The 23862-nt window shown below is 41.7% G+C and overlaps 1 protein-coding gene and 2 pseudogenes across 5 annotated transcripts in view; all 3 read left to right on the forward strand.

Annotated features, from left to right (window-relative positions):
* The first annotated feature begins 211 nt into the window (after nucleotides 1-211).
* LOC308353632 (Golgi-associated plant pathogenesis-related protein 1-like) lies at nucleotides 212-908 on the forward strand (annotated as a pseudogene). The gene is made up of 2 exons: nucleotides 212-563; nucleotides 787-908. The product of its transcript is annotated as a Golgi-associated plant pathogenesis-related protein 1-like (transcript).
* Nucleotides 909-9877: 8969 nt separating this feature from the next.
* UNC13B (unc-13 homolog B) overlaps nucleotides 9878-23862 on the forward strand; it is a 218887-nt gene continuing 204902 nt past the window's right edge. For 2 of the 3 annotated variants that reach the window (XM_080819880.1, XM_080819882.1), the window contains exon 1: nucleotides 9878-10195. In XM_080819880.1, coding sequence (XP_080676006.1) covers nucleotides 10174-10195 — 22 coding nt within the window. In that variant the 5' untranslated portion in view covers nucleotides 9878-10173. The remainder of the gene's footprint in view (nucleotides 10196-23862) is intronic. The other variant, XM_080819881.1, reaches the window with a different exon arrangement.
* Nucleotides 18150-18713, forward strand: LOC308352951 (large ribosomal subunit protein uL22-like; annotated as a pseudogene). The gene has a single exon. The product of its transcript is annotated as a large ribosomal subunit protein uL22-like (transcript).

The following is a 23862-nucleotide window of genomic DNA, read 5'->3' on the forward strand; positions in this document are numbered from 1 at the left end:
TCTCTACCCCTTTTCCTGGCCCTTTGTGTGTTTTGGCTCTTGAAAACAGTAACTATTCTCTTTTTGCCAGTAGGGTTGACTTCCTTTAGTTACCTGGATTTGCCCATCTGTGCAGATTTATAAAGATAGGAATTGATCTCCAGAAGCCCAGGACCAGGCAAGAGAGCACAGCATACCAGCAGTGGGAGCTGGGGAGAGTACCCAGTGGGCCATGGGCAAGTCAGCTCCCCAACAGTTTAATAATGAGGTCCTGAAGACCCCCAACAAGTGCCAACAGCAGCATTGTGTCCCCCACCCCAACACACACACACTGAAGCTCTGCAAGAAGACAAACCAGGAGGCTCAGCATTATTCAGAAGTCCTGGCCAGCCCAAGGATGCTCAAACCCAGAGTCCAGTCACAGCCAGTTTGGAGAGAACCTGGAATGGGCCTCCTATAATCAGACAGGAAAGGAGATGGCTGATAGATGGTACAAAGAAATCAAGAACTACAGCTTCCAGCAGCCTGACTTCACCTCCAGGACAGGACACCTCACAGCCATGGCTTGGAAGAATACAATAAAGATGGGAGTGGGTTGGGGCGCCTCGTGGCTCAGTGGGTTAAAGCCTCTGCCTTTGGCTCAGATCATGATCCCAGAGTCCTGGGATCGAGCCCCGCATCGGGCTTTCTGCTCAGCAGAGAGCCTGCTCCCTCCTCTCTCTCCCTCCTCTCTCTGCCTGCCTCTCTGCCTGCTTGTGATCTCTCTGTCAAATAAATAAATAAAATCTTTAAAAAAAAAAAAAAAAGATGGGAGTGGGGAAGGCACCTGCAAGTGAGGGGTCTTCCTTCACAGTGGCCCAATATTTCCCAGCAGGAAATGTTGTCAACTAGGCTACTTTGAAGAAAATGTCTTGTCTCCAAAGAAGTAATTCATTAAATGTAATGGGAAGGTGGCAGAATTAAGGTGGATACGAAGTGCCTGGAACAATAAAAACTCAGCTGTGTGTCTGTCCTCTGGGTGTATGTGCTTGTATTTGTGATGCATATGAGTGTGTCTTGCACACATACTTGGATATACAGTTCTGCATGAACTTTTTTTTTTTTTGAAAGAGAGAGTATGGGATGGGGGTGGAGGACAGAGGAGCAGAGGAAGAGGGAGAGTCTTCAGCAGGCTCCACACCCAGCACAGAACCTGACACAGGGCTCGATCTCATGATTCTGAGATCATGACCTGAGACACCGACTGATTCACCCAGGCACCCCTGCATAAACTTATTCTTATCAAAGGAAAGAGTATATAAAGCCTTTACTCCGTGGGGCGCCTGGGTGGCTCAGTGGGTTAAAGCCTCTGCCTTCGGCCCAGGTCCTGATCTCAGGGTCCTGGGATTGAGCCCCACATCAGGCTCTCTGTTCAGCAGGGAGCCTGCTTCCCTCCTGCCTCTCTGCCTACCTGTGATCTCTATCTGTCAAATAAATAAATAAATAAATAAATAAATAAATAAATAAATATCTTAAAAAAAAAAAGCCTTTACTCTGATGGTTACCTAGACCACACTTATTTGGACTTTGGGGGAGAAATCAATTTAAAAACTTTTTGTTATTTTTAAAGCAAATTTCTTTTGTACATTTCTTGTAATAGCCATCTTTGGACTCTTTGTATTCTAACGTTTGTGACGCTAAGAAGTAAAGTTCATTTTATGTGATCATGCATTGTAGCCTGCTTTTGGTAGATTTAAGAATTTAAAATTTAAGAATGTCTTTTTTTCCTTAAAGATTTTATTTTTAGGGGCACCTGGCTGGCTCAGTTGGAAGAGCCCATGACTTTTTTATTTGTTTAAGATTTTATTTATTTATTTATTTGTTTGTTTGTTAGAGAGAGAGAGTGAGCCAGCACAGGCAGACAGAGTGGTAGGCAGAGGCAGAGGGAGAAGCAGGCTCCCCGCCGAGCAAGGAGCCCGATGTGGGACTCGATCCCAGAACGCTGGGATCATGACCTGAGCCGAAGGCAGCCGCTTAACCAACTGAGCCACCCAGGCATCCCATTATTTATTTATTTGAGAGGGAGAGCACGCGTGAGCATGAGAGCAGGGGGGAAGGGCAGGGGGAAAGGGACAAGCAGACCCCCAGCTGAGCAGAGAACTCAGTGGCATGGGACTTGATCCCAAGACCCTGGGATCATGACCTGAGCCCAGGGCAGACACAACTGCCTGAGCCAATCCAGGCGCCCCAGCACATGACTCTTGATCTTAGAGTTGTGAGGTCAAGCCCCACGTTGGCTATAGAGATTAACAAAACAAAAAAACAAAGCAAATAATTTTAAGTAGTTTTCCTCGGCTCCTGATGAGTCTGCAGTTGCCAATACTGTTTAGTTGTTGTTTTTTTGACAAGTTAATGATGAATTTGAAGTGACTGAAGAATTAGCCTTGATGAATAGTCTGCACGAAATAATTACAGGTAAAAATGTTTTCAAAGAAGTTGAGAAAGCACTAATTCAGCACAACCTGAAGTGGAATCTGCTAAACTGTGTCACAGCTGATGGTGGCAAAAATATATGTGCAGCAGAAAAAAGGCTTAGTTCAACAAATTTACAAGTCTGGTGAAAATGTCATGTATTTAAAGTGTACAGTTATTCATGGGGTGCCTGGGTGGCTCAGTTGGTTGAGCATTTGACTCTTGGTTTTGGCTCAGGCCTTGATCTCATGGGTTGTGAAATCCAGCCACGCTGGGCTCTGTGCTCAGTGGGGAGTCTTCTTGAAGAGTCTATCCCTCTGCCCCTCTCCCCACACTTGTGTGGGTGTGTGTGTACTCGTGCGTACACTCTCTCTCTCAAATAAATAAATCTTCAAAAAAAGTGTATGATTATTCACTGCAGAAAGTACTTTGTAGAAAATATGTATATTTATCATGGGTTATTAAACTACTAGTGTCAGTAGTTGACTTCATTCACTCTCAAACACAACCATCATCAGTTCTGTGGCTTTTGTTTGTTTGGTTTTTGTTTTGTGAGAAATAGAAGCTGAATATCTTGCTTTGCCCTACTCCACAGCAATTTGATGGCTTAGTATTGGTAATGTTTTATTATGATATTTTGAGCAAAAATTGGGCAGGGGTGCCTGGCTGGTGGAGCATGTGACTCTTGATTTCAGAGTTGTGAGTTTGAGCCCCACGTTGGGGATAGAGATTATTATTTTTTATTTTTTAAAATATATTTTTAAAATATTTTGTTTATTTATTTGACACAGAGAGAGAGAGAGAGAGCACAAGCAGGGGGAGCAGCAGACAGAGGAAGAGGGAGAGAAGCAGTCTCTCTGCTGAGCAGGGACTCAGTTCCAGGATCCTGGGCCTTCACATGTGCTGAAGACAGACCTTAACCCGCTGAGTCACCTGGCAACCTGCAATTACTTTATTTTTTTATTTTTTTTTCTGCAATTACTTTAAAAATAAATAAAAACTTCATTTAGAAAATTAAGCAAATGTCAAGAGGAGAATTTAGTAGAATTCTATAAATGCTTTCCAAGCAATGAATATGCTCAGTTGAATCACATGTTCATGGACTGATAGCAGTATTTAACAGTAGTTATCTGTGAGAAAAGACAGATGAGATTCATAAGATCTCATTACAGATCAACATTAGTACTTGAACATTTGCAGTTGATTCTAATAATACTTGAACCCCAACTAAGCAAAATGCATACTCCCCAAAAGAATTTCATCCTTCTCATTAGTAGACCTATTGTACCAAAAACTTGTATTCAATTATTATTGGTTTATTTTGAATGTTACTATTTAAAAAGTTGTGGAAATTTGTTTTTTCTCTTGTTATACAAGTACCTATACAACAGCCTCAATTTTGCTTTTTTTGGCCTAAAACCTAAGTATTTACCAAATGGTCCTTTACAGAAGAAGTTTGCTGTGCTCTGCTCTAGACAGTGCTTGGTACTAAAACTGCAAGAACACCCAGCAATTTCTTTTGCTTGTTTTCAAGTCTTGGATAATTTTTTCCAATAGTGAGAAACACACGTCCCTTCCTTCATTAAGGTTATATATTTGCTAAGTTAACCATACCCCCCACTTATTAAGTATTCAAATAATTCTGAAACCTCCAGGTATGTACGCAAACAACCCACTTCTTCCTTCTAACCATGATCATAGCACTTTTCATGGTCTATCCCCAGACTGTGCATTCTTTGAAGAAATGTCTTATTCCTCTTTGTGTCTGTAGCATGATATGTAGTACTTGGTAGATGCTCAATAATTTTTTCTTTTATTTTCAAAGATTTTATTTATTTATTTGACAGAGAGAGATCACAGGTAGGCAGAGCAGGCAGAGAGAGAGGGAAGCCGACTCCCCACTGGGCAAAGAGCCTGATGTGGGGCTTGATCCCAGGACCCTGAGATCATGACCTGAGCAGAAGGCAGAGGCTTAACCCACTGAGCCACCCAAGTGCCCCTCAATAAAATTTTCTCGAATGCATCAACACTTAATTACATCTCTTTCTCTGATATTTATCCATTTGTATAGGATTACAGTGTTACTCATAAATAGATATTAAGTAAATATTTGATAGGAATGACTTAACTGATTTATAGGAATTCATTGAATTATTTGGCATTCTGATTTTCAGATTTCACTATTTGGATAACCCTGTACAAATATCTTTTTGCACAGCTTTCCCCCCATTTGTTTGAATTATTTTCATGGAATATATTCCCACAGTGGAATTTTATTCATTTGGCAGTATTTACCGAGTTCCAAATATGCTGGGCTAAGGGCACCTGGCTGGCTCAGTCAGTGGAGCATATGACTCTTGATCTTGGGGTCATGAGTTTGAGCCCCATGTTGGGTGTAGAGTTTACTTAAAAATAAAATCTTTAAGGGGCGCCTGGGTGGCTCAGTGGGTTAAAGTCTCTGCCTTGGCTCAGGTCATGATCCCAGGGTCTTGGGATCCAGCCCCGCATCAGGCTCCCAGCTCAGCAGGGAGCCTGCTTCTCCCTCTCCCACTCCCTCTGCTTGTGTTCCCTCTCTTGCTGTCTCTCTCTAATAAATAAATAAATGAACATTTAAAAGAAAAAACATGGTTTTAAAAAATATTTTATTTATTTTCTGTCAGAGAGAGAGAGAACACAAGCAGGGGGAGTGGCAAACAGAGGGAGAAGCAGGGTCCCTGCTGAGCAAGGAGCCTGATGTGGGACTTGATCCCAGGATGTTAAGATCATGACCTGAGCTGAAGGCAGATGCTTAATCGACTGAGCCACCCAGGTGTCCCTGTCCTAATCACTTTGACTAATGTCCAGTTTTATTTTTGGCAATAACCAAGTCTAAAAACATTCTCATTCATTAATTTATTCATGTTTTCAATTAGTCAACAAGTCTTTTTTGGGCATCATTACCAGGTGTTGTGTTATGTGTTAGGGATAAAGTTATAGAAAACAGATCCTTTGTTGTTGAGGAGCTCTGTATCTAAAGAAAGGATAGATATGCAATTATTTTTCAAGAAGATAAGATCTATAATGGAACAATATGCAGGTAGTTTGTTTATTTTCTTGTTTTTCCTCTCTGACCATTTCTTTTCCATCTAGTTTTCCTACTCCTTAAAAGTAGGTGTTCTCTATAAAAGACCTTTGTTCCTTTCTGAGTTTATGTAGTCTCCTAGCAACCATAGGGCTCTCAAACTCTTTGCAACTTACTCTTAAATACCTGTACAGGTTCAGTGATTCCATTTCTTGATTTGATCATGCAACTTATTCTCTGTATATGAAATACCCTTTCTTCCATATGTGCATGTTCAGTGCTGTCCATACATTGAGATCCACCTCCTCCACATGCCACTTCTCTCTTGTGAAGCCTATCTTGATTCCTCCATAGCTTCTGCTGAATTTCTCCAGTTCTTAAGAGGCAATATAGCAGTGTGGCTAACTGAGCTCTGGTGAAAGATACAGTTGAGTTTGGATTCTAGTTTTGCTTCATTTTCTTTATTTAAAAAACGGGGATTGAAATAGTTATATCTTTATTGATTGGAAGATCTATCTCTAGCTTGGACTGCTTTCTCAGGGTTCAAGTCCACATTATCTATCTAGTGGGTACATATGACAATCTCAAGCCTAATGTATATGTCCAAAAGGAAACGTTTCTCCCCAAACCTTGGTTTCCTCTCTATCAGTAAACTGTAGCATCATCCTTTCAGTCAACCCAAATTTAAAACTCTCTCTCCCTCCAATGGTTTGCGACTAAAGAAACGATATTCTTATTCTCCACTGTATTCACAATCATTGTGTGCCAAGTTCTATCACATTAGTTCCTTAACACTGAGATATGTTAAAGGGATTTTTCTTTCTTGTACCCCTCAGTTCCATATTCACTGCCCCAGTTAAGTTCTTCGCTCTTTCACAGATCTTTCCCAACACCTTGTAAACTTTTTATGGATAGTAACTGTGCTTTGTTTGCTTTTGCATCCTCTCATTAAGACTGATCTAAAAGATACTTAAGAAATATGTGTTAGTTAGTTATTTATATTAAATTTCTCATTAGGCATTGGGAGATATTTTCTAAGAGATAGGGAACTTGGAGGAAGAGTGAACTTTTTTTTTTTTAAGATTTTATTTATTTATTTGACAGACAGAGATCACAAGTAGGCAGAGAGGCAGGCAGAGAGGGAGGGGGAAGCAGGCTCCCTGCTGAGCAGAGAGCCCGATGTGGGGCTCGATCCCAGAACCCTGGGATCATGACCTGAGCCGAAGGCAGAGGCTTAATCCCCTGAGCCACCCAGGCGCCCCGAAGAGTGAACTTTTAATGGCCTTGAAGCATGACTTAAAGATAGTCATAAAGTTGGTAGATGGTTCCCCTGCATCAGGGTTCTAACCTGGACCCCTTCTTTCCTGCCTGAGGGCTCCCAAAAAAGGCAGCAACAGAGCCAAACTTAGGTATTTTGGTCTGAATCTTTTGAGATTCTTTGGTTCTCTTCACTACTTACTTTCCTTGATCCCTCCCCCCTTCCTTCTCATTTCCTGGATTTCAGAGTCCTAGCTCTTAGCTACCTGCCAACTAAACCTGAAGTATGAATTCCATTCAAATGCTGAAGAACTTTCAAGTACTGTACTGGAAAAACTGATGAAGACTGTGCGGCATGGAGGACTGGTTTTCTATCCCTGTCTGAGTTGCTTCTGTAGGTACATTTATCTTGTTGATGAGTATAACTGGTGCCCGTCAAGTGCCTCGAGGGCCAAAGATGTCATTGCGTTTTTCCTCTGAACATTTTAAAAAAAGATTTTATTAATTTGAAAGGAGAGAGAGGGGCACCTGGGTGGCTCAGTGGGTTAAAGCCTCTGTCTTCGGCTCATGATCTCAGGGTCCTGGGATCAAGACCCGCATTGGGCTCTCTGCTCAGCAGGGAGCCTGCTTCCCTTCTTCTCTCTCTCTCTCTCTCTTTCTCTCTCTCTCTCTCTCTCTCTCTCGGCCTGCCTCTCTGCCTACTTGTGATCTCTGTCTGTCAAATAAATAAAATCTTTAAAAAAAAAAAGAAAGAGAGAGAGAGAGAGAGAAAGCAGGAGCGGGGGGGAGAGGCAGAGGGAGAGAGAGAGAGAAGCAGACTCCCTGCTGAGTGGGGATCATGGTGTAGGGCTTGATTCCAGGACACTGAGATCATGAACTGAGCTGAAGGCAGACACTTAACTGAATGAGCCACCCAGGTCGCCCTTTTCTGAACTTTAAACTGGGAAACTGGGATTCCTCAGAGCTTACATCACAAACTTTAGACAGTGGATCTTGCTCTGCTTACCTTCCCTTTACTTCCCAGCCACATTACTACCTTCATGTCCACAATCGAAGTAACAACAAACATGTATTGGGCATTTTTGTATGTACTAGGTAATTTAAATCCATTTCCTCATTTAAACTTCAAAACCATCTTATAAAGCAGTTACTATTATTATTCTTTGGGAAATTGAGGCAATGTAGCTTGCCCAAGGTCAAAGTATTAGAGCTAGAACTCAAATCCAGTTGTGGTAGGCAGATTTCTAGGATGGTCCCCCAATGATGGCTGGCCCAGTGAGGCAGTTTCTGGTGGTATTCATGTCCTTGTGTAATCCCCTTCCCTTGAATGTGACTTGTTTCTGATGCATAGAATACAGCAAAAATGAGGGGATGTCACTTCCGTGATTAAGCTTAAAAATAATGTGACTTCCATTTTGCTAAAAGACTTTATTGCCTTCTCCGCTTGTATGCTTTAAGCAAGCAGCCATGTGGGAAAGGCCCAATGACAAGGAACTGAGTGAGATAGGCCAACAGCCTAGGGGGAATTGAGTCCTGCCCACAATTACATGAGTGAGCTTAGAAGTGGATGCTTTTTTAGTCAAGCTGGCACTTCGATAGCAGTCTGTAAAAAACTTGAGCCAGAGGATCCAATCAAGCCATACTCAGACTCTTGACCCACAGAAACTGTGAGATAATGTTGTTTCAAGCCACTACGTTTCGGAGTAATTTATTGCGCAAAAATAGGTAATATACCAGGTGGATCTGATTGGCTTCAAGGTCCATGCTCTCCTCAATTTTATAAAGGACAGCTGGGCTAGATAGTTAGGTAGCCCAACCTCCAACAGTCCAGAGAATGCCCATTATTTTGAGGGTCAGCATCTCTGTTGACAAGGCTGGCTCATTTGCCGTGGTCAAAATCTTCCTCGGGGTATTGCTCCAAATTTGGATGAACACTGGAAGGATCAAGTATTCTTCATTGCATTTGCTACTGCTTGCTATTGCATTTGGAGTGTCACTCTCTCATAGCAACTATTCCACAGAGAGAAATCATATGATAGCTAGGTTTGCTTCTGGAGGGCAAAGACCCTGTTAGATTGACAAGACCCTCCCTGGGACTGCAGGCAGAATTCGATGGGGCCAAGAGTTGCAAATGCTGAAATCTTAGTTGGCCTAATGAGGTCTTAGAAAGCATCTCCCCTAATGGTGCTCAGCCCTGGCATCTCATTAAAATCACCTGGGGAGCTTTTATTTTATTTTTTATTTTTTTAAAGATTTTATTTATTTGACAGAGAGAAATCAGAGCTAGGCAGAGAGGCAGACAGAGAGAGGGGGAAGCAGGCTCCCGCCGAACAGAGAGCCCGATGCCGGGCTCCATCCTAAACCGAAGGCAGAGACTTAAACCACTGAGTCACCCAGGCGCCCCCACCTGGGGAGCTTTTAAAACATAGGATTCCTGAGCTATACCCCAAACCAATTAGATTAGAACTGCGGTGTGGAAGGGGTGTTGGATCTGTACGTTATGCTATGTGTCTTCCTGTTTTCTGCTCTGGTCTTTTTCACTTCCTCACATGTTCATTTGTCATCCTACCAGAGAAGTCCTAGCTTAAAATACTTATCGTCCCTCTATCCTTCATTCAGTAAATATTTACGGCCTCATTTCTATATACCAGGTACTATTACAACCGTTGGGAGATACAATGGCGTGCAAGACAAAAAAGAACTGGTCTCCAAACATTTTACTTTATGCTCACTCAGTTATTTTACTTTTTTTTTGTAGTTGCTAATTAAAACATGTTTGTCTTGTGATATGATCTTGCTAAATTATTACCCGTAGGGGTTCCGTCAGCTGTAATCGATAGAGTAAGAAGTCGAAAGGAAATTCTTCAATGAAAAAAGTCTTCTTGGGTAGGAGGAGCAGAGGGTTTCAGTTACCTCCTCCTAGTGAGGAGAAACCCCGCCCTCTCTGTTCCACACTTATTAGTGGGCGGAGCTGCCTTCATTCTTGCGCGTAGGAAAGAGGAAGGAAACCCCGCCTCTTACGTGCTTATGGGAGGTGGGGTCGGTGGACTGGGCGTGAGTTGATTGGCTGGGAGGCGGAGCGCCACGGGTAGGCTCCTTCTAGACGCTCGCCGGGATCCCGGTGGAGCGAAAGGCGGGGGGTAGTCCCGGTAGCTCCTGCCTCCCAGCGATGGCGTCGCGGTGCCGCGCCCAGTCTCCTGCCTCCCCACCCGTACTCACAGCTATTGGGAGCCCAGCCAGACGGTGAGAATTGACGCGGGTCCGAGAGAGCGGCGGGACGCTGTCTGCCACGGGGACCATGAGGAGCGGTCAGACCTGTGGGGCCGATAGCGGGAGCAGCCGCGGCACCTGCTGAGAGGAAAGAGGGAGCGGCCGGGTGCGGCGGCGCGGCTGGGGTACTGCGGAGGATCGCCGGTGCCTCGGCCATGTCACTGCTCTGTGTACGCGGTGAGTGTGTGGACTGGCGGGGAAGGGGGCGGAGGTCGTCGAGGGGTCCCCACACGCTTCCAGTGGGCGTGGGGTTACCACCTTTTCCAAACTTCACTTCCCGTTCGTGCCTCGGGGGGCGATTATGTTAACACATTTATAAACATTTAAAGAGATTCTTTCCACACTTTCTTGTTTTTCCTCACTCTCCTGTGAGGGACTGTTAACCTCTCCATTTCCGTGGCCATGTGACAGAGTTGTTGGCCGGTAGGCCCAGATCCTATTAAACAGTGACTGGGGCTCTTTTCCAGTGAGAGTGGACTAGCTAGGAAACCGCGAATAGTTGGTGTCAACAGTGGGCAGTCTCCCTTCCTTTTCCCTGCACCGTGAAACTGCTGGCGGATTAGTAGAAGGTTCTTTTTATCGCTATTTAAACGCGATGTAGTACAGCTGTCACATCCCTTCTTCCAGTGTATTTCTTGGCTGGCACCCTCTGTTGCTTGTCTGGTTCCCTGTTTCTCTGTAGTGTAGGATAAGGTTATTCTAATATTCGACTTGGAAAGGTGTGTTCTCTTCTCTCCTTTTGGAGCAGAGCATAAGTCGTATGATCTATATGTATGTTTATGTATTAGCTTCTATCACATTAATCAAAGAGCCTTTATTGCTTTTTCGCTGAGGACGCTTGACCCATCTAAGAAGATATTTTAAGGCAAGAGCTTTGGGGGATAAGATGAGGCAAGGTGCATGGATTAAGCTCTGTGAGGGTAGAGATTGTTTCTTACAGGTTTTTGTATTCTTGGTGCCTGACACAGGAGCTCAGTACTGGCTTTGAATAAATGCATGGGAGTACTGTGATTTTAGAGATTATCTGATTAGAAAAAGCAGGGCTTGGATTACCCATTGAATTTGATCTTGGACAATTTAAGTTACAGCCTATCATATCAGTGTTCAACAAGATGTAGGATAAGGTGCCTTGATGATGAGAGAAAGAATTTATCTGCAAGAGCCTTTTCCTGGTACCCTTCACTGGATAGAGTTCATGTTTCTTTTGGCTCTGTGGATTAGAAGCATTGTTATTTGTGATTTCTCTGATGGGTGTTTCCCCCAGCTGCTGGCAAAGGGAACTGTTTTGCTCTGCTCTCTTCCACTGTTTTGTTAAATCTCCATTAACCCAAAATGGATTTGACTATTTCCAAGGGATTAGGAGGCAGGTTTTTTTCTTCATGGTTGATTTTTCATTAATGAGAATTTTGCTCTGCTTTTAGTAAGACATTTTCTCTAAGCAGCTGGGAATCTATTTATTCCTTTAGATCCCTGCTGTTGAGTAGCAGGATTTGGGAGGTTGGGTTTTGCAATGTCCCTTGGACAGTTTAAATCTCTTCTGCTGTACTGTATTATAGTGCTAGTCCTTATGAAAGACTGTTTAGGCAGCAACTCTGTTAAACCAGAAATTCCAATTTAATTGCATTTAAATACAGAGAAGGAGCTGCTGCAGTTCTAATATTGGGCAACTTTCGTTGTCTAGAAATTTTATTTAGCTAACTTCTTTCTGTTTTCACATTATATTAGTCGAATCTCTCTTCTTTTGAACCTGGGGGATTAGACACCAGCAGGTCATTGTCTTTTGGATGGAGATCCTGAAGATAATTAATTACTGAAACAAGCAGGTACCTCATACAGAAGTATTCATATTAAATGCCAAAGTATCCATTCTGGGAGAATTTACAGAAATGGATCAAAATAAATCTTTCTAAAATGATATTCTTGCATTATATTTTGGTAGTTAGGAATGTTCATGTTATGAAAGAAGCCTGTGTAATGATATTGCAGAACTCAATATCAGTTCATCTTGGTGTAGAATTGAATTAGAAAATTTTTCCCTGTAGTCAAAGTTCAAACAGTAGTAGAAACTGGTGTAGAAATTGGCAAACTGATATTTAATTATCTCCAGACATCTAAAAGAAGTCAGTTTTGGGTGCTCCTCCTTGGGTGTAGAGATTCTTAAAAAACGAAAACAAAACTTCATTCCAGAGGACAGAATTGGGACAAGTTGGCCAGTGGTTGAAAATGATAAGAAAGTCTACGTCTCTCCTGAGAAGTACAAAATTACCAAAGGCACAGTATCATTGGAAATCACTAGAAGGGGGCACCTGAGTGGTTCAGTCGGTTTAACATCTCCCTTCGGCTCAGGTCATGGTCCCCGGGTTGTGGGATCGAGTCCTGCATTGGGCTTCCTGCTCAGTGGGGAGTCTACTTCTCCCTCTGCCCGTCCCACAACTCATGGTCACATGCTTTCTCTCTCTCTCTCTCTCACTCACTCACAAATAAATAAAATCTTAAAAAAGTCAGTTTCTTGGTATAACCCTTTAATCATGTCTTTTTGCCTATGGGTTAAGGTCTCTTTTTTGGCCCTATATTCTTGCCTATCCTTATACAGATATTTAGCTATAGCACTAACTCTGCTCATTCCTGCTTCTGCACCACTGTTCTGCATTTGTACCCCCTGAAATGTTCTTTTTGAATTTTCTGCTTATCAAAAATGTATTCTTCCTTTCCCAGCATACGGTCTACTTTTTTTTGTTGAAAAGTTCCTGAGTTCCTGTCCTCAGTGATCTTTTTCTCCTTTACAATTTTAAACTATAAATGCCTTTAAATATAAATTACTTATGGGCTGAATAGTACTACTAATTTGTCAATGAATTGTATACTGCTGGGCAACTTTTCTTTTACTGTTTATGGTGACCCAGACAAAGAAAATAATGACAGTGGTCAGATCAGATCTGGAATTTTGTGTTCATTTGGGGTATTTGATTCTTTTTTTTTTTTTTAAGATTTATTTATTTATTTATTTGTCAGAGAGAGAGAGAGAGAGGAGCGAGAGTGAGCACAAGCAGACAGAGTGGCAGACAGAGGGAGAAGCAGGCTCCCTGCCGAGCAAGGAGCCCGATGTGGGACTCGATCCCAGTACTCTGGGATCATGACCTGAGCCGAAGACAGCTGCTTAACCAACTGAGCCACCCAGACGTCCCGGGGTATTTGATTCTAAGAGGCACATTGAGAAAGTAGAATTTCTTCAGAGGAGAATCATTAGAATAATGAAGGGTGTAGAAAACATTTGAGGAATTTAGAGGTTTAGTTTTGAGATGATTTAAGAGGGGAAGTACCATAATAGATGAAAATTGTTTTAAAAAACTTCATTGCAGGGGCGCCTGGGTGGCTCAGTGGGTTAAAGCCTCTGCCTTCGGCTCAGGTTATAATCCCAGGGTCCTGGAATCGAGCCCCGAATCGGGCTCTCTGCTCAGCAGGGAGCCTGCTTCCTTCTCTCTCTCTGCCTGCCTCTCTGCCTAGTTGTGATTTCTCTCTGTCAAATAAATAAAATATTAAAAAAAAAAAAAGAAACCTGTTTAAAAAACTTCATTGCAGGGGTATCTGTCTGGCTCAGTCCATGAAACATGTGACTCTTGACCTGGGGGTTGTGAGTTTGAGCCCCAAGTTAGGTGTAGAGATTACTTAAAAAACAAAAATAAAACTTCATTCCAGAGGGCAGATCTGGGGCAAGTTGACCAGTGATTGAAAATTATAAGAAACTCTACATCTGAAACTAATGATGTACTTACTATATGTTGGCTAATTGAATTTAAATTAAAAAAAATAGAAGAAATGATATTTACTTATTTATTTATTAATTAAATATTTTATTTATTTGTTTGAAAGAGAGAGAGAGAGATGGAGAGAGAGGGAACATAAGCAGGGGGAGTGGGAGAGGGAAAAGCAGGCTTCCTGCCAAGCAGGGAGCCTCATATGGGTGTGTGGGGGGATCCCAGGACCCCGGGATCATGACCCGACCCAAAGGCGGACGATTAATGACTGAGCCACCCAGGCGCCCCGATGTAAAAAAAATTTTTTTTAAACTTTGAGGTTTTTTTTTTTTTTTTTTAAGATTTTAAATTTATTACTTGACAGAGAGAGAGTGAGAGAGGTAACAGGAGCAGGGGCAGTGGGAGAGGGAGAGGCAGACTTCCCGTTGAGGATCCCGGGCTCCATTTGGAGGCTTGATGTGGGGCTGGGTCCCAGGACCCTGGGATCATGACCTGAGCCGAAAGCAGACGCTTCTCGATTGAGCAACCCAGGCGCTCCAAGAAATGATTTTAGTTTAAAGTAAGGAAGAATGTTAAATTAGAGCTGTTCTTAAAGGGAATGGACTACTTATGATTTTTTTTTTAAGGACATTTTAAGCAGAAACTGAATGAGTGGTAAGAATGTTCTAAAAGACATTGAGTGGGAGGTTGGACTTGATGAATTTTAAGAAACCGCCTTTACATAGAATTCACTTAGTCTTTCTTGAAAAATTTGGCACAATTTTCTTCATACTACTGATATCTTTTTGCTTCCAAAAGGTCTAATACCACATGAGCAACTTGAGTAAAGGATTTTCTTTAACTTTTTGTGTCTTGGTATTTGTCAGTTTTTCCCAACAAATTATAAGCATTTTGAGAATTGAGTTTTTCTCTCTATATATGTATGTGTGTGTGTGTGTGTGTGTGTGTGTATAAATAAATATATATATTTTAAGATTTTATTTATTCATTTGAGAGGGGGGGTACGAGTCTGGGTGGGGGGAGCAGAGGGAGAGGCAGAAGCAGACTCCTTGTTGAGCAGGGCTCAATCCCAGGACTCAGACTTCCTGACTGGAGCTGAGGGCAGATGCTTAACTGACTGAGCCACCTAGGCACCCCTAAATCATTCTTTTCAGTAGTTGCAGAGAATTCCATGTGTAATTCCGTACACATTAATAAGCATACATAATTTGGCCAGTTTTATATTGATGAACAGTAATAATTTTTTTCATTTTGCTATTATAACAATGCTACCATGAACATCCTTGTGTATAGTTTTATTCTGTTTGGATATCTCTAATCAACTTTCCACCTGGACTCTAGGTGTGGTTTCTCATTGCTGTTTCCTTGGCATAATTACACTCAACTGACCTATTAGCAAATCAGATGCCTCAGCATCTTTCAGATAAGCATCCTCTATAGAGGCAGGTCCTTACCAATAGGAAATATTTTATGCCTATCAAGGAGACAAAAGACCTCAGCTTTTGTAAGTTTGACCTATGATTTCCATGTACTCTCTTTTTTTTTTAAAGATTTTATTTATTTATTTGACAGATCACAACAAGTAGGCAGAGAGGCAGGCAGAGAGAGAGGGGGAAGCAGGCTCCCCGCTGAGCAGAGAGCTCGATTCAGGGCTCGATCCCAGGACCCTGAGATCATGACCTGAGCTGAAGGCAGAGGCTTTAACCCACTGAGCCACCCAGGTGCCCCTGTACTCTTCTTTTTAAAAAATCATCTTTGTATTATTTAAAAATTATTATTATTATTTTTAAAGATTTTTTTAATTTATTTTGACAGAGATCACAAGTAGGCAAAAGAGGGAGGCAGAGAGAGAAGGGGAAGCAGTCTCCCTGCTGAGCAGAGAGCCCGATGTGGGGCTCAATCCCAGGACCCAGGGATCATGACCTGAGCTGAAGGCAGAGGCTTTAACCCACTGAGCCACCCAGGTGCCCCTAAAAATTATTTTTCATATTGATACATGTAACCAGGGTTCATAGCAGCATTATCTACAATAACCAAAATTATGAAAACAGCCCAAGTATTCATCAGTTGATGAGGGGATAAAGAAGATGCGGTGTGAGGATGCCTGGGTAGCTCAGATGGTTAAACGCCTGCCTTTGGCTCAAGTCATGATCTCATGGGATCAAGTCACATATGGGGCTCCCTGCTCAGGGGGGAGCCTGCTTCTCCCTCTGCCTCTCTCTCTCTCTGTTTCTCATGAATAAATAAATAAAATATTAAAAAATATGTGATATGTACGTGCGCATGCACACACACAGTAGACTATTACTCAGCCATAAAAAAGAGTGAAAACTTGGCATTTACAACAGCATGGATGGAACCAGAGAGTGTTATGCTAAGGAAAATAAGTCAGAGAAAGACAAATACCATACGATTTCACTCAAATGTATAATTTAAGAAACAAAACAAATGAGAAAAGCGGGGGGAGAAAAAGAGGCAAACCAAGAAATAGACTCCCAACTATACAGAACAGATGGTTACCAGAATGGAGGTGGGTGAGGGGCATGGGTAATATAGATGATGGGGTTAAGGAGTTGGATTTATTGTGATGAGCACGGGGTGATGTACAGAAATACTGAATCACTATATTACATACTTGAAACTAATATTGCACTAGAATTTAAATAACTTTAAAAAATACATTTCCAGGGCGCCTGGGCGGCTCAGTGGGTTAAGCCGCTGCCTTCGACTCAGGTCATGATCTCAGGGTCCTGGGATCGAGTCCCGCATCGGGCTCTCTGCTCGGCAGGGAGCCTGCTTCCCTCTCTCTCTCTCTCTCTCTCTCTGCCTGCCTCTCTGTCTACTGTGATCTCTCTCTGTCAAATAAATAAATAAAATCTTAAAAAAAAAAAAAAACATTTCCAAACATTTTTTTGCAAAATTATTTTCCATACTGAACATTAAGTACTTGTGCTTTTAAACAATATCACTAGTGATGAGAATAATATCAAGTCATTTACATTGACTTGTCCTTAGAAAAACTTATATTGGGGCACCTGGGTGGCTCAGTGGGTTAAAGCCTCTGCCTTCTGCCCAGGTCATGATCTCAGGGTCCTGGGATCGAGCCCCGCATTGGGCTCTCTGCTCAGCAGGGAGCCTGTTTCCCCTCTCTCTCTGCCTGCTTGTGATCTCTCTCTCTCTGTCAAATAAATAAATAAAATCTTAAAAAAAAAGAAAAACTTATATTTATCATCATTTATTTGTTACCTAATAACTAAAAAAATACTACTGGGAAACTCTCTAGAAAGTGAATTCTGGGGGTGCCTGGGTGGCTCAGTTGGTTAAGCCTCTGCCTTCAGCTAAGGTCATGACCTCAGGGTCCTGGGGGAATCAAACCCCAGGTCAGGCTCCCTGCTTAGTGGGGAGTCTGCTTCTTCCTCTCCCTCACCTCCCTGCTGGTGCTCACTAGCATGTGCTCTCTTGTGTGCTCTCTCTTTCTCTCTCAAAAAAAAAAAAAAAAAACACCAAAAAAACAAAACCTTAACAAAAGAAAATGAATTCTGATGGACATCCAGGACACATGTTGATTGTAGGTCAATTCTAGGCTGGGGAGACCTCAGATAGATTTTGGTTTACTGCCACTGTGGAAAGCCAGAATAGTAATGAATTTCTTTCTTTCTTTTTTTTTTTTAAAGATTTTATGTGTTTTTTAAGTAATCTTTATACCCAACATGGGGCTCAAACTCACATCCCTGAGATCTAGAATTGTACTCTACCGACTGAGCCAGCCAGGTGCCCCAGAAGAGTAATGATTTTAGAATTTCCAGGCACAAGAACAGATGATCAAGTATTTTCTTCACCTTATTTTTTCCCTAACATTGTCATCTGCCTTTGCTAACTCCTTGCTGCTCAGTTTCTATCCTATCATGGTTTGAGTAGTTAGTTCCTGTCCTTAAAAGCAGAGTTGCTGCTGTGTTCTTTTCACTTAGCTATGATATCAGGAAGTTGTGCCTTGTCTGAGCCAGGCAGGAGTAAAAGGGGAAAGGACCAGTTTCCTCTGCCATGGATAGCTGTTGTCATGAATTGATCTCTTCCTAAAAAGCAGTATATTCTGTAATTTCTTGGTTTGTAAAAGTGGGATTTCTGAAAGTTGTACTTTTTAGGCCAATAAGCTGAGTTTTTACCCTATTTTGCCTGTGCTATGTATTTCAGACTTTGCTATGTAAATTTGTTTAAAGTTTGGGCTTTGAATCATTAGTAAATATTTGTTGAGTGCCTTCTCTCTGCCTGTTTATGATACATATCTGTATAGTAGATAAGAGCCCAAAGAATCTAAATGGGTTTTAAAACATCTGCTTTCTTCTTCTTCCTGTAAGCGCCTGAGATGATCTCTGAAAATGGTTTGCTATTCCCTTGACCGAGAAAACCCTACAAAATCATGCAAATCAGGAGGTTCAAATCTTTGTAGTCACTTTAGGTACACAGGTGAAACTGCCCAGGCCATCAAAGATATGCATATCTGAAAAGCCACCAAGTACCTGAAGGGTCACTTTAGTGAAGCGTTGTGGGCCATTCTGTTGCTAGAATGGAGTTGGCAGGAGTGCCCAGGCCAGACAGTGGGGCTGGACACATGGTTGGTGGTTCTAAAAAAGTGCTGAATTTTTACTGCACATGCTTAAAAATGCAGAGAGTGATGCTGAACTTAAGGGTTTAGATGTAGATTCTCTGGTCATTGAGCATATCCAGGTGAACAAAGTCCTTAAGATTAGATAACAAACTTACAGAGTTCATGGTTGGGGTAACCCAACCATGAACTCTCTATGCCACATTGAGGTGATTCTTACTGAAAAGAGCAGGTTGTTACTAAAGCAGAAGAGGAGGTTGCACAGAAGAAAAAAGATACCCCTGAAGAAATAAAAATTTATGGTCCAGGAGTAAATCAGCATAATAAATGCAAATAAAAGTTAAAACAAAAATGTCTTTTTTTTTTTAAGATTTTATTTATTTATTTGACAGAGAGAGTACATCACAAGTAGGCAAAGAGGCAGGCAGAGAGAGAGGGGGAAGCAGGCTCCCTGATGAGCAGAGAGCCCGACGTGACACGTGGGGCTTGATCCCAGGACCCTGAGATCATGACCTGAGCCAAAGGCAGAGGCTTAACCCACTGAGCCACCCAGGCGCCCCCTCCTTTCTTAGATAAATCCAGAATTAGGACTATTAGGTCTGAACTAGGATAAGCAGAATAAGTTAAGTTCTTACTGGAGTGGGGAGATACTGCACTGTTTTTACTAACATTCAAAGCAAGATTCTTTAAGTTTGGGGAATGTTTTAGACAGTCCAAGTCAGGAAGATTTGCTATTTGTATATCAAACATTTTTAAAAATTGATTCATAGTGTATGTACAGAGAAGTACACAGGTCTTAAGTGTATGGCTCACTGAGGGGCGCCTGGGTGGCTCAGTCGTTAAGCATCTGCCTTTGGCTCACAGGTCATGATCCTGGGTCCTGGGATCCAGCCCCACATCTGGCTCCCTGCTTGGCGGGGAGCCTGATACTCCCACTCCCCTTGCTTGTGTTCCCTCTCGTACTATCTCTCTCTCTGTCAAATAAATAGATAAAAATCTTAAAAAAAAAAGTGTATGCCTCACTGAATTATCACAAAGTGAACATATTCATGTGACCATTACTTTGGTAAAGAAGTAGAACACTCTAACACCTCAGGAGCCCATCTTAGCATTCCCGTCAATCAGTATTTCCTCCCACTTTCCCAAAGCTATTATTACCTGACTTTAATACCAGAGTAGTTTAGCTTGTTTTTTTTTTTTTTTTTTAATAAACAAGTTGTTTTTTTTTTTAAGATTTTATTTGTTTGACGGAGAGTGAGCGCAAATAGGGGGAGCAGGAGTCAGAGGGATTGGGAGAAGCAGGCTCCCTGCCAAGCAGGGAGTCCGATGCGGGGCTCAGTCTCAGGGCCCTGGGATCATGAACTGAGCTGAAGGTAGACACCTAACGAATGAGCCACCCAGATGTCCCTAAACTTAATTTTTTAAAAAAGATTTTATTTTTAAGTAATCTCTATATCCACTGTGGGGCTCAAACTCACAACCCTGAGATCAGTTATTTTTTAAAAGCAGTTTTAGGTTTATAGCAAAACTGAGCATAAAGTTTTGCTTGTTTCTGAACTTAAAAAAAAATCAAAATAGAGGGGCACCTGGGTGGCTGGCTCAGTTGGTAGAGCATGCCACCTCTTGATCTTAGGGTTGTGAGTTCAAACCCTATATTGGGTATGGAGATTACTTAAAGTCCTTAAAAAATTAAAAGATATAATTGACAAATTAACTTTTGATAAATGGAATTATACAGTATTTCTTTTGGACTGGCTTCTTTTGCCTAACAAGCTTGTCAGATGTTTCCACTTGATGCATAGCTGTATTTCACTGATTTTTAGTTGCTCTGTAGTATCTCATTATATGAATATACTGCAGTTTATTTATCTTTGGATATTTTTTTTCCCCATCTTAGCATTTGTATTTTTGGTCCTACCTTGTGTTTATTTCTGTTGTGTGTATATATGATGTATTAAAATTTCTGGGTCATAAGTTATGGTTATGTAGTTGTATGTAGTTATGTATAACTGTAGTTGATAACATAAAACAGTTTTCCAAAAAATCTACCAATTTACTCTCCTGTAACTGTTTTCCTAATATTCTTTTTTTAAAAGATTCTATTTATTTGAGAGAGACAGAGCACAAGGGGGGAGGGGCAAAGACAGAGGGAGAGGGCCAAGTAGACTCTTTGCTGGGCAGGGAGCCCCAAGCAGGACTCAATTCCAGGACCCTGAGATCATGACTGAGCCAGACGTTTAACTGACTGAGCTATCCAAGTACCCCTCTAATATTCATTATTTAGAAAAGAATTGAGGGGCGCTTGGGTGGCTCAGTCATTGGAGTGGCCAGATCTTGATTTTGGCTCAGATCATGATCTCAGGGTGGTGAGATGAAGCCCCCACAGCAGGCCCTGCTCAGCAGGGAGTCTGCTTAAGAGTCTTTCCCTCTCGGAACCCTCCTACACTGCTGGTGGGAATGCAAGCTGGTGCAACCACTCTGGAAAACAGTGTGGAGGTTCCTCAAAAAACTGAAAATAGAGCTACCCTACGACCCAGCAATTGCACTCCTGGGTATATATCCTAAAGATACAAACGTGGTGCTCCGAAGGGGCACGTGCACCCGAATGTTTATAGCAGCAATGTCCACAATAGCCAAACTGTGGAAAGAGCCTAGATGTCCATCAACAGATGAATGGATAAAGAAGAAGTGGTATATATACACAATGGAATACTATGCAGCCACCAAAAGACATGAAATCTTGCCATTTGCCACGACGTGGATGGAACTAGAGGGTATCATGCTTAGTGAAATAAGTCAATCGGAGAAAGACAACTATCATATGATCTCTTTGATATGAGGAAGTGGAGATTCAAGGCGGGGGGGGGTTGGGGGGAGGTAGGAAAAGAAAAAATGAAAAGATGGGATTGGGAGGGAGACAAACCATAAAAGACTCAATCTCAAGAAACAGACTGAGGGTTGCTGGGGGGAGGGGGGACGGGAGAGGGTGGTGGGGGGAAATGGACATTGGGGAGGGTATGGGCTATGAGGAGTGCTGTGAAATGTGTAAACCTAGCGTTTCACAGACCTGTACCCCTGGGGATAAAAATACATTATATGTTTATTAAAATAAAAAAATTAAAAAAAAAAAAGAGTCTTTCCCTCTCCCTCTGCCTCTTCTGCTTTTGTGCAAGTGGGCTTGCTCTTTCTCTCTTTCTCTCAAATAAATCTTAAAAAAAAAAAAAAAAAAAGAATTGAGTGGCCCTTAATTCTCAGCATTTGGCCAGGTTATCAAATCATTTCATAGGCATTAGTACATAATTTTTACATGTTAATCCTTCAGGCTTGATAAAATATATATTTATATATACATATATATATTTTAATTTTTTTTAATGACCTGAAGAGATCTATTATGCTTGAGATGATTTCTCACATTTAAGACTAAAATTTGTGGCCAATGATTTATTGAAAAAATGCTGAATTAATGTTTATAATGTTGGATAAAGATAATAGCCTAGTCCCTGTACTTACTGACATTACATACTTTTAAGAAGGAATACCATTTTTCTAAAGAGAGAAGTTATTCATTCAAGTGCTTATCAGCGTTGTATATGTCAGGCACTACTGGGCACACTGAGAATATAGAAGTAGGTGAACAAGGTAAATGTGGTCTGTGCCATCACAGAGCTTACAGACATTATTACAGGCCTAATGAAGACCACTCAAAAATATGGGAAAGTGGTAAAGTAGAATAACACAAAGGACCAAACCCCCAAATCACTTAAAATCTCATTCCTCAATATTACTGTTATTTTGTTTGCTTTTTAAACTTACTGTGGAGAATTTAAAATATGTAAAAGTAGGTAGAACAGTGTAATGAACCTACAGGTTCCTGTCACCCAGCTTCAACATTTATCAGCTCTTATTTCTTTAATAACCTCATCCAGTCTCCTTCCTTTATCTACTTGAAGCAAATCCATATACCACCCCTTCATCTGTAAATATTTCAGTATGTATCTCTAAAAGATAAGGATTAAAAATCTTCCACAAAGGGGCGCCTGGGTGGCTCAGTGGGTTAAAGCCTCTGCCTTCGGCTCAGGTCATGATCCCAAGGTCCTGGGATCCAGCCCCACATCAGGCTCTCTGCTCAGCAGTGGGGAGCCTGCTTCCCTTCCTCTCTCTCTCTCTGCCTTTCTGCCTACTTGTGATCTCTCTCTGTCAAATAAATAAATAAAATCTTAAAAAAAAAACAACCCTCCACAAAACCAATATCACATTTTAGATAATCCTTAATTCCACCAAATATCCATTGTTTGAATTTGCAGTTTGTTCATAAATACCTTATGAACAAACATTAATTTGAGTGTTTGAATCAGGATCACTATAAAGTCTACACATTGCTTTTGGTTGATAGGTTTTTTTTAAAAATATATATTTTTTTAATTTGTCAGAGAGAGAGAGAGAGAGAGAGAGAGAGAACGCACACACAAGCAAGCAGAGAGGCAGGCAGAGGCAGAGAGAGAAGCAGGTTTCCCCCTGAGCAAGGAGTCCGAAAAGGGGCATGATCCTTACCCGACTGAGCCACCCAGGTGTCCCTGATTGATAGTTCTTTGTGTCTCTTAATCTTTAGGTTTCATCTCCATCTCTCCTAATGTCTTTTTTGTTCTTTTCAACTTCTTTGTTGAAGAAACTGGATCATTTGTCTTGTCTCCTAGTCTGGATTTTGCTTTTGTATCCCTATGGCCGAGTTTAACATGGTCTTGAGTCTTAAACTATATATATTTACAGAAGCCTGGGTGGCCCAGCTTTTAAGCATTTGTCTTGGGCTCAGGTCATGATCCCAGGGTCCTGGAATCAAGTCCTGCATCGGGCTCCTTGCTTAGCTGGGAGCCTGCTTCTCCCTCTCCTTCTGCCACTCTCCCTGCTTGTGCTCACTCCCCCCTCCCAACCCCAAGATTAAAAAAAAAAAATCTTTAGGGGTGTCTGGGTGGCTCAGTCATTAAGCATCTGCCTTCAGCTCAGGTCATGATCCCACGGTCCTGGGATCATGACCCTCATCAGGCTCCCTGCTCAGCGAGAAGCCTGCTTCTCCCTCTCCCACTCCCCCTGCTTGTGTTCCCTCTCTCAATGTGTCTCTGTCAAATAAATAAATAAAATCTTTAAAAAAAATATATATTTCCTATAATGTTGAAGTTAGAGACTTGATCTTTCTTTCTGTTAAGGCTACTTCATGAGTAATGTTGGGTTGTTGTCTGTCTGTCTGTCTGTCTCTCTCTCTCTTTTTTTTTTTTTTGGTGATATTGGTGCCTTTTGTTGCTTAATGTCCAGTAAATTCATTAGGGGTTGCAAAATGGTGATAATCTAATTTAATAATTCCTTCATTTGTTGGCTGAAATATTTCAGTAAAGAGAAACTTCCCCAAATATTTTTTAAAGATTTATTTATTTTAGAGTGCGTGACAGGGGGAGGCGTAGAGGAAGAAGGGGAGAGAAAGAGAGAGAAGC

Source organism: Martes martes (genome assembly GCF_963455335.1).
Source record: "Martes martes genome assembly, chromosome: 12".
NCBI lineage: Eukaryota > Metazoa > Chordata > Mammalia > Carnivora > Mustelidae > Martes > Martes martes.